The sequence below is a fragment of the Lipotes vexillifer genome, unplaced genomic scaffold (genome assembly GCF_000442215.2).
Source record: "Lipotes vexillifer unplaced genomic scaffold, Lipotes_vexillifer_v1.1 scaffold150, whole genome shotgun sequence".
In the NCBI taxonomy this organism is placed as follows: Eukaryota; Metazoa; Chordata; class Mammalia; order Artiodactyla; family Lipotidae; genus Lipotes; species Lipotes vexillifer.
In genome coordinates, this window is record NW_006792921.1 from 4,646,373 (window position 1) to 4,657,772 (window position 11,400).

An 11,400-nucleotide genomic window follows, 5' to 3' on the forward strand; every position below is an offset into this window, starting at 1 on the left:
GAGAGGCCCGCATACCGCAAAAAAAAAAAAAAAAAAAAAAAAAAGTTGTATGTCTAGGATTCAAACTCTCTGTACTAGAGGCAGGATCAGAAAATAGGTCTTCTAGGTCGGGCATATTCTAAAACACAATCTAGTAAGGGTGCATTAGGTCAAGGGCTCCCTGGGTAGTACTGAAGGTTGTGCACTGAACAATCCCAAGAGACACTATTCCTAACATAGACATTGTTGAAATGTGTTTTCCTTATGTCAGAAAATGGCAGTAAAGAGTCTGGTTCAAATAAAAGCAGTATATTAGGACAATTTTTGGACAGATAGAAATAAAGTATTTTGAGGAAAGGTTGCCTTTTGTCTGATTCACGTGTTGGTTACTGGTTGCCCTGTTTTTTGTTCATTCCAAATATTACTCTTGCCTCTGCCAGGAAACAGAGCGAAAGTGGATCACCTCTGGTGGTGATCTTCTCTATCATAACACACTTATCCTGTTGAGCTACCCCCAGACCATGCCTAGGACATATGCTAACAGTCCTGGAGGATCAGAGGAGGAGGTGAGAAGAGAAATAAAGGGGAAAGAAATGCACAGTATGACTGTCCCCCTGTCACCTGCTCGTGGTGTCCTTCCCTCACAGTGAGAGTTCGAGGGTCCACAGTTCCTCTGCTTGAACCTCTGGTACCACCAGCAGCACATCAGGCAGAACATCTCAGTCAGATAACACAGTGATTGACTTTACATACCTCAAAACAGGGACCTTGTCTCATTCAACGCTTCAACCTGACAGACTAGCACAACGTTTGGCTTAAAGCCGGCCCTGAAGAAACTGGTTGAGCAATGTGAATGAATGCAATTATCAAGCAAAAAGCATTTTTGGAATAACCAGTTAATTTCATTTATCCCTGACTTCATTGGGATTAACATAATAAGGCAAACAATAAGGGAAAATTGGCTTACACAGGGCCAGTCATCTTCTCGGCTCTGCTCTCCTTCTGTTTTCAAGAAATGATGAGAGGTGTCATGTGCCAAAGAGAATTTCATTTTTAGGAACTTTCGGGGGAAAGTGATTTAATTAGAAGGAAAAAATAAAACTTTTAATTCAAAGAAATCAAACAATGCAGCAGTTGTTACTTACATTTGTAAGGTATCATAAAAGTAAAAAAAGGCAGGAGTCAAATTAAGAATAAAAGAAGGTCACTTCTGCTTTGGGTGATCTGAAAAGTTCCTAAAACAGATAGTAACTAAAGTTAAGTCTCTTACCTTATAATTGTTCATGATTTCAGTTAACCATGGTTTCACTGACTTTACTGTATCTTCTCGCAAGTACTTTTCAACTTCGGATCCATCACTAAAAGTCTGGTTTCCCACGTGGATGGCTTGTCTCACTTGTGGGAGGGACAAAAATTTCCTGTAGTAACTTTGGTCCTCAGGTTCCTGGCATCAGAAAAATATTAGGGAAAACGAGTGGGTGGTGGGAACAGTACTTTGGGGAAAGCTTCAAATCTCTCCTAACATATATCACAATGAACAAGATGTGACACCACTATTAACTGGTCTCTACCCTGAATATTTTAACTTGGGGGTTTGGGGAAATTCAAATTTTACCAAGCATATCTGATGACCTGATACTCTTGGAGCCAGTATCCAATTTGCAAATGCTGGATTTTCCTTTTTGTAACAACAAAACTTTTGTGATCTGTAATTCCAATTAAAAACCCCATTCAAGGCAAAGATAGGAAAAATGAAGAGGCGAGATTATCAAAATCAATTTGCTCCTTGTTGGAGGCTCTCGGGAAAGAAGGTGAAATGGACCACAAGGGGCCAGGGAGGTGATATGGTGGATTAAAAGCTGAGGATTTCTTTTTCATGTTCTGCCGTTTATTAAAACCACACGCACAAAATAATCAGCTGACCATAATTTAAGGGGGAAAATATATCAAGTGTAAGAACAGATGATACCTTATGAAGGACATAAGACAAAAGAGAAGTTGTCCATAAACCTTATTTTTTAAAAATACTGCATAAAAGTCTCTGTAAGATTCCTTATGCTAAAAGAAAAAAAAAGGAGTAAATGCTGTTTTTAAAAAGTTACAAAAGGATAAAAAAAAGAGTTTGAAATCAACAATTTTGTGAATCATCAATATTTTTTGCTAACTGTGAATACATTTTCTTTGTAAAGAAAAATATTTAATCACAAATTTTGCTTCTTTCTTGCCTAGCATATGTTTTTCTCTTGGTAGAATCTAAATCCAAAACCACAGGGCTGGCAAATTCCATTGAAATTAGCTTTATATTTTATTTACAAAATAGTTAATAAGTAAGGCAATTTTAAAAACAGAATGTATTGTCATAGCCACTAGACATGGTTATAGAAATCCAAATCCCCAGTCTGGCTCCCTCTATCTTATTTGATTAATTCTACCCAAAAGACATCAAATTTTAGCCCACTTTTATGAAAGAAACTATTTGAATACTTTGAGAAATATTCCAGAGGGCTTGAAGTGAGGGCCGTACTGAATGCATGAAACATCTTAGGTTAAAAGTAAGACAAAGCAAATATTTTCATAAAGGCTTTGGCAGTTTGGGTTATCCAAGCTGTCTTAAGTACAGAACAAATAATGTGGGCATTTTCAAGAAACTCACTACAGGGTATTGGAGCTCTGGGACCTGATACCCAGAACTGCAATCCTGGCCTGTCTCCTTCACAAAAGAACTTCTGTATAACAAGCTCTAGTGGGGGGAAACTGTGTTAATCGGAGATTTCTTTTTGAGTTATCTGGAATATCACACACTCTCAATGGTCAGATTATAATGTATACAACACTGGCAGGGTGAAAAATCCTATAGATTAGTATACCAAATAATGCAATACAGTTTGGACATGTTTGTCTAGTGTAAAGTCAGCTCTCCTATTTCTTAAATTGGAGGAAGTTTGGTTTTGCCAAAAGTTTTAAGCAAACACTATTATGTTTTTATAAATTGTTGTCATTACCGTGCACTGTAAAAGGTTGTAGTAATTAGAACATCCTGTAACGTTCTGGAAGTAGGAAGGCTCGCTTATTAAGTCACCATCTAGTAGTTTATCCAGTAACTAGGTTGGGAGAGAGGGGAGAAAGGAAGGAGGAAAACATCAGGGTGGGTAAAAATATACAGGCATTTGTCATTTCATTTATTCAATCACTGTTTCATTCAACAACCGCTTCCCACACATCTTCTCCGCGCTACAGACACTGTCCAAGGCACTGGGGAAACAGCAGTGAACAAGGCAGGCCAAAAATGCTCCCTCATAGAGCTTATTTTCTAGAGGGTACAATAAACAAGGATTCATAGGTAAAATATGCAGTGTATTAGAAAATGATAAGGGTTAAGGAGAAAACTAACAAGGAGAAGGGGAGTAGGAAGTGCCATGGGTGCCTGTGGGGTATGTGTGCCTGGGTGGTGGGTGTGGGGGGACACTGCAGATAGGAGGAAACGGGTCTCACTTAGAAGGTGGCATTTGAGTAAAGACCTGTTGGAAGGGAGGAAGCAAGCCCGGAAGACATCCAGGGAAAGAACTTTCCAAGTAGAGGAAACTGAGCCCAAAGGCCCCGACTGCGGGAGTGAGTCTTGTGGGGAAGGGTTACCATAACATGATCATTGACCACTCACCCATGTACGAGGAGACAGGGCAGAGGATATGGACATACACTCAGGTGCTTGGAACTGGTGGAAGTTATCTTTGGACTGCTGACATTGAAAACCCGGTCATCAGCTGAAGGTGAGAGCAGTCGGCACAGTTGTGTGCTTTTCTCAGGTCATGTTGAGCTGCACAAAGGCAGGCATGGAGTGGTAGAGAGGGGCATCTAGCCAGGACTATGGCTTGGCCAAAGGAGTTGGAGGAGGTGCAAAGGGGGGCCGTAGGTGGGGAATGTATGTAATGACTGAGCTTGGGCTTATGTTGGGTAATTAGAGAAATTAAGACCTGCAGGGGTAGGGGACCATGAGAGGTAGTAGGATCCATGGACTGAAAGACAATGGGGTTGCAGGGCTGTAATTCAAGTTGGCATATTCAGAGAAGTGAGCCGGGAGGACGGGAGGCGGCAGTTGGGGGAAGACGTTTGAATCTGTTGAATCTGAGATTGTGGAGTGATTGCTGGCTTTTTTGCAGGGGGTAATGGGAATAAGCAGCTAAGGTAAAGAGAACAAGATCGTTAAATGAGAGGAGACTAAGAAACTGAGGGACCAAGTATTAAAAAGATCATCCATGTGGAGACTTCAGTCACCAGAAATGATGACAAGAGTAATGCTGGAAAGTGACACTGAGGCAGGAGCCAAAATATTCAGAGAATGAGAAGGCGAACGCCAGGGGTGTGTGTCGGGAGAGAAGCTGATCCCTTCAGCTCCGACTTACCGCTCTTTTATTAACTAAATCATTTTAAGGGATCAGAACATCAAAAAGGCTTTATTATTTAGGCTTGAGATTTTGACATTTGTATTCTCTTGGGTTTCAGGATTTCTTGGAGTCTTGTATTGCATAACGTGAAACACATTTTACCACTACTTGATTACTTTCCTAAGTATCATTTCATCTATTTCCTGTGAAAAAGCAAAAGTCTTTTCATTTATCACTCAAGATTTTGGACCAGTGGTCACAGAGACATTGCATACGTTCAAGAGTTTTTTTTTTCGGGAGGGGTGGGGGGTTTCTCTAGTTTTTGATGAATCTGGTTTGGGAGAGACCTCATGGGCCATCTTCTCATTATCTCTGAATACACACAATATCTGAACTTTTCAACAGTTTCAGTAATCCTGTGGACGCTTAGGCTGCTGGATCACGCACCACAGACATCTTTCTGCTTCCTTTATCCCTTTGAGACTATCAAATATTCTTGCTCTTGACACTGCTTACGCTTGTTCTTGACATATGCGTCTTCAGAAACACATCAAATGTCTCACTTGCAGATGGGTCTCATGCAATGTAAAATTTCATATTAATTCTGAATTCTAAACGTTTAGTCCTTTATACCCTTTCTGCCTACCACAGCAGACAGCCTAAGACCAGTCTTGAAAATACTGTGATTGCAAGTTGAAGAATGACCCAACACGTCCCTGATAAGATCCTCCTTCTTTCCTTCACATTCACAATTGCACAAGAAATTCTGAATCCACGCTCTGCAGCCACATCAAGTGTCCTGGCACAGAAAGGGGAGCCCGCCAGGGTGCTGTGGGGTGGCTCGGGACTGCCTGAGTTCTCCTATTTACACAGCTTGCTGCTGTCAGAACTCACAACAAGGGCAGTCACTGCCCTGGCACCCTATTTGTAAAATGGAGCACAACTTTGTTACCCCAGCCTTCTCCATAAGTTCGTATGTCTCCTGTTTTGATCTGAACCAGCTGACCTACAGCGCCTAAAAGACTATTAATACCAGGCCTCGGCCTTAATAATAACAATGATGTTAGGTAAACTGTGACAGGCTGTGTTCCCAGTAACAAGATGAAAGGTCTCAAAATTCAGTCCTCACCTCATTTACTAATGTGTCAAACTCACAGGCTCTATGGCAAAGGTGACAAAACCCCCCAAGGAAGGTTGCTTACATGTGATCTTTGTCTGCACTGGCCAAAAAACAAACGAGCAATAAACAAGACCCTCCTGCATCCTAATATTTAGTATAGTCTTACATTTTAAACAACCAAAAATAAAGGTTGACTAATATAACCATGTTACTTGATCCTCTAATTTAATTTTAGGAGAGCAGATGTGGCGATATTTACAAATGCCAATGGCTCTTTGTAAAAGTTTCAAGCCACCACCCTTTATACTCTTTGTTCCTGACACACAGGAACATGTGACATTTGTTACACTGTGGCCACTTCCCCAGCTGGAGCCCTGTGTGTGGATATTACCCTCTGAAGGGTTTAGAGCACATGGGGAAGCATATGCATCCACTTTCCAGGTTGTCTTTCTTCTGATTTCTTTATGGTAGGGATGCCTTGAGGGCCTACACAGCATTTCAAGAAATCAAAACAGTTAATGAAAGACACAGTTAGATAAACACCCCGAGGTGATCTCAGGTTTAAAATATGGTCAAAGTAAATTCAAAGAAACCCAGATGGCTCTTTTCTTCCTTACGAGCCCACTGTCTGCCTCCTGATCTCGGGACGGCACCAAGGAAACACCTTGGCTAACAACAAAGAGCCAGGCCAGGCACCGCAGTGCTTCCGGGACCTTCTCAGATGGTGCTCATTGCGCCAGGGCAGCGCAGGCCCCAGAACTCACTTCAAAGGCCTGAGACCACTTCTCCTCCTGGATGTATTTCACGCACTCATCGCACTGCTTCTGGAAGTACTTTCTCTGCTTCTCATCCAACAAGCCAATTTGGAACAGGAATGGTGCATAGCCCTGTATGATCTGAGGAGAAAAGAGGCAAACACAGACTCCGCATGGAGAGAGAGGGATGTGAGGGAAGCCCATCTGCTTGTGAAATAACCCTTTGTAACTTCTCAATTAGCGGAGCAGGACAACACACACACACATATATACACACACCCCACACAAACATAGACGTACAACACACAATGCATACACAACACAAAATACACCACACAAACACACACATACCTAAGACATACACACGACACACACATACACACAAACACCCAGCACACACACAATTCGTGTATAACACACAAATACACCACACACATATACACAAAACATACACAAACACACACCACATAACCACACAAACACTCATACAACACACATGTACACAAGATAAAAACACACCAAGCACAGGTGCACACACTCGTACATACACACACTGACACTTGCACTCACAGCCAACGGAGGCTGACATATAGTAAGTTGACACTGTAAAACATTTGGTAAAAATTAGAAGATTTAAATCATTAGAAAGTCAACTGAGCAACAGTATTTCCCTGTATGAAGTTAGGTCTGTGGGGTAAGAGGAGCCTCCATCTGATTAAAGGGTATTTACTCTCCTTAAGGAACAAAATGGAAAGGAAAAAAGAGCCACCTACTGACTCGGGATCAGAATACGCGTCTCCAAGAGCAATTCCCTTCAGGTTCATCTTCATGGTCATCACGGGGTTGAGCATGTGGATGTAGTGGGCGATGGCTGGCACATATTTCCCCGCGTAAGACTGAGAAGGGTAGACGTTAAAATGAACCATCACAAATCAATGCTACTAAAATGAGGTGTTTATGCAAATTAAAATCACAATAAAACAGTCAGTATTTCCACAAGACACATGTATTTCTTAACCTCGTATTGCAAATTTGACAATAGCACGGAGCTCTGTCCCTTTCTTCTTTTGTCATCCCAAATAGCATGGAGTGACATGCAGGTCACAGGTTAGGAGCGCAAGAAAATAATAAGTGAACATGTCCTAGGTGAACATTCTAATTTCCTTCCAAAAGAAATAACATGGACACCAGTGAACACAATTCTGCCACCCTTAGGGTTTTCCTTACCAGAAAGTTCCACTGTAAGCTTTATTTAAAAAACAAAAAATCCCAAGGCCAAAATTAAGATTTCAAAATCTGTACAATGATGCCAAAATGTGAAATCAACATGTATTAAAGGAAGAGGAAAAGGATAAATAATATTTATTGGCCACTAAAATGGTCACTTGAACTTACCTCTGTTTCCAACCTTTTCCAATACAAGGCTCTTTTTCAATTTCAAAATAGTTTGCTGACACAAACACGATAATACTGCTTTTAGATTATGCTGAAAAGAGCCACTATCGGTTCAGTAATATTTAAAAATAGTTCTGTGTTTCTTCCATTAAAAAGTTGCCTTCCTGACATCTCCGCTTGTATGTCTAGTATTAAACTTCCTATGTTCAAAAGGAAGCTCCAATCCCCAAGCCCTCCTTGCAGCCTCCGTTTCCATTAATGTAAACTCTGTTCTTCTAACTGCTCAGGCCAAAAATCCTGGTGCCACTGTTTATCTCTTTCACTCACACCTCATGAAAAGTCCATTAGTGAATCTCATCAACTCTACCTAGTCTATCAAAACACATCCGGAATCCAGTGTCTTTGCACACACACCCTTTATCACCGTGCTCCAGGTACCGTCATCTCTCGCCTGGATTCTTGCAGCAGCCTCCTCAATGGGCCTCTGTTTCTGCTCTTACCCTCATCCAGTCTAATTTCAAGACAGTGGTCTGTTAAATTAGATCACGCCACTCCTCTGCTCAAACCCTCGAATGACTTCCCATCTCTCTCAAAGCAGAAGTGAAGTGCTTTTTCTGGGGCACAAGGGCTGACATGATCTGGTCACTTCACTCACATTATCCCCTACTATCCTCTTGCTCATTCCTCTCCAGCCTCTCTCAGACCAAATCATAATTGTGATCTGTACTGTTCCTTCCCTTGCATTAGCTCTTTCTGTCCCTGGAATGTTCTTCCCCAGATATCCATATGGTTAACTCCCTCACTTCCTTCAGTGAGGCTTTCCGAGGGTTGCCCTCCATGGCCCCCCTATCAAAAATTTTAACACCCCTTTTTTGATATTTTATAATCCCCTTCTCTCCTCTTTCATCTTAATCTTTATCACTCTCCAACAAACTTTTACTTTTTACCTTGTGTATTGTTATTCCCCTACCCACACTAGAATAGAAGATCCACAGACACAGGGATATCTGTCTGTTTTGCTTATTAGAGTATCCCCTGTACCTGATGCTGTTCGTTAGTGCTCAATAAACAGCTGCTCAATGAATGAATCTTGAATTAGCCTACATGCATTTGAAAAACAGCAATGCTCATATATTCTAGATAGACTAGATGCATTACGTGGGTACATATGGATCTGCAGAACTTTCACAATACGTCCAAGGCTCTCCAGGGCCCTGAAGTTCAAAGACTGGGAATTCTGGAGAGCTCTCATTTTTTCCATGCCATAATCATATGCTGCAGTTATCATTATTCCCATTTCAACGTAAGGACATTGGGGCTCAGAGAGGTTAAGTGATAGAGTCAGAATTAAACCTGGTCTGACCTACTCCAAATCCTAAACCCCTTCCAAATTATGACGGAAGAACTTAATTGACATAACTCACACAAGATCCCTTCACTGATGCACTCCTCTTGTGCAATAATAATTATTTAGGCAAAGTATTAAATCAAAGCAGCTTATCCATTCATACTCATGAGTACTTTTTAGCTTCCACGTCTGAAATTTGTTGTATAACTTTGCTATATTCTCCTTTTAGGGACAGTACGTGAACATTCATCAAGTAAAATTTCTGTAAATTTACCAAAAAAGCACATTTTCTTGACTAATCATTTCACTGGTACAGATGTATTATATAATCTTCATTCAATGATGGTTTATTGGGCAACTCTTCTGTCAAAGGTATCATAAAAGATACTTGAGTAGACACAAAAATGAATAAAGCACAAAACTTGTAAAGATCACAATATCTTTTAAAAATACATTATGGAAAACCTGACTCAAATGTGATAAGGCAAAGTCTACCATTTCATGGCTTATTATTTCCACAATGTGTACAATAGCCAGCACACAGTAGGTACATAAAAACATAGTTGATAAATGAATGACTAATCTGCCATTATTTCTAAACATGTTTTCTCTATTGGAAATCAGTACAAATGCTAAAAAAGTACACCTTCCAGTGATGCTATCACTCAAGTTGTCTTGTTATAAGACCTAGCAAAACAACACCTCCCTTGACTTTTTCAGAGATAGAAGGGTGTGTACTTTATAGGTAGTGATGACAAACTTACTAAAACAGTCACATTTTTATGGCACTTTCCCCCTTGCGACCATCATATGTATCCAGGATTCAGGCAGGGGATTAAAAAGGAACACCCACTCAATCTGAGCATGCACCATGAACAGATTATTTCACCTACTTTAATTTGAGCCAATGTAAAGTTAACATTATCTTCCTATATTTTAAAATGATGAAAACAAAGGTCTGTGTGTTTCACAGGCCCACCTGGAATTCTGTCCGGGCTTGGCTGCCTCCACGCTTCCCATTTCTCATATCAAATCACATTTCAGTCAAGGGTCCTGGATAGACTATGGATCTCTGGTCCCGCAACCTGGGACCCACCCTTGGATTTATCCACTGCACACTTGCTAAGCTGACCATTTAGGAAAATGAGACAGTGAGATGGGTAGTTCTATAACCACATCCAAAACAGATTCCTCAATGTTCAGTCTACATCTGCTAACCTAACAGTGATGTTTACCTTGGTTTTGGCTTTCTAATGACTATCACACACTTCCTTGCCCTGTGTCAGTGTGACAAATCCTTCACTGCCGTTTTCATTAATCATTCCACTGGTTGAGCGACTCAGGCTGTCACACAGTAGACAATTATAGGATTATTTTATGGAAAACAGACACCGAAACATTACAACGAAATTTCAATTATTTTCACTCTCCTTGTTGAGACACATTTCTTTTTTCTTCAAGATCAGATTTGTTTATCCTTCCTGAACCATTTGTTTCTCGATTTAATGATTCTCTGACCACCACGAGCACTTTAAAAGACAACCAGACAATAAATCAAGTATGTTTGATTTTACCCAGTTTTCCCTTTTCCGGATATGTTTTAAATAGAATAGAATGTCAGACTCTGGGGGGAGAAGTTAGGTGTGGTTGTCTGATGGATCAAAAATGGACTATATGGCCCTTAGGACTTATAATTGTGATCCTGTAATTCTATGAATTCTTGTTTCTTTTGTTCTGAGTTCTGCCCATAACAACAACTAAAGCAATGACAACCACAACTATTAGCCATGTGGTTTCTCTGATCTCTGGCTGGGGTTCACCAATGTGGTCAGCAGCTGGCCAACGAAGCTCCTGAAGTCTGTGAACTAATGCTAACCTTCTACCCTCAGATCAGACACTGGCCTCAAACAAGCTCTGAACAGCATCAAAGCAATTATAAAAGGAAAGAGGAAAAGTGTGGCCAGAAACTGTTTGAACACATACTATTTTAGAATTCAGCAGTGACCTTCAAATGAGGAACTCAGTCAGACAAATATTTAACTAACATAATAATTCAAACTAGATTAGCAATCAACACATCAGGATTTTAGTTTGCCCTTAGTAATTATTCCTTTCCAATATTTAAAGTAGCTGCAATTTCCAACACTATTCTTGTATGGCTCCTTTGCCCCACGGTGACCATATTTTGAGCTCACCTCTGACAAGAAGGGCCAGAGCCATTAGGGTATGTTTGTATGCGCTTGTATTTGGAAGCAGTAAACCTCCAGTTTTCCTCTGACATCAGAAGGATCTCAGAATTCAGCTCTCAAACTTTTATTTCCCCCATGAGAGAAAAAAGGTCTCAACATCAGAGTTGAATAGTGTTTTTGAATCTTGGTTTGCAATCTTTCTGTGTTCTTTTTTTTTTTTTTTTTTTTTAAA

At 40.5% G+C, this 11,400-nt stretch overlaps 1 protein-coding gene across 1 annotated transcript in view; it reads right to left on the reverse strand.

The window, feature by feature from the left end:
* The window catches only part of CPVL (carboxypeptidase vitellogenic like), a 105,597-nt gene that overhangs the window by 51,330 nt on the left and 42,867 nt on the right, over positions 1-11,400 (reverse strand). Inside the window, exons 7-10 of the mRNA XM_007466093.1 lie at positions 7,010-7,132; positions 6,246-6,377; positions 2,982-3,080; positions 1,250-1,423 (exon numbers count right to left, since the gene is read on the reverse strand). Coding sequence (XP_007466155.1) covers positions 1,250-1,423; positions 2,982-3,080; positions 6,246-6,377; positions 7,010-7,132 — 528 coding nt within the window. The remainder of the gene's footprint in view (positions 1-1,249; positions 1,424-2,981; positions 3,081-6,245; positions 6,378-7,009; positions 7,133-11,400) is intronic.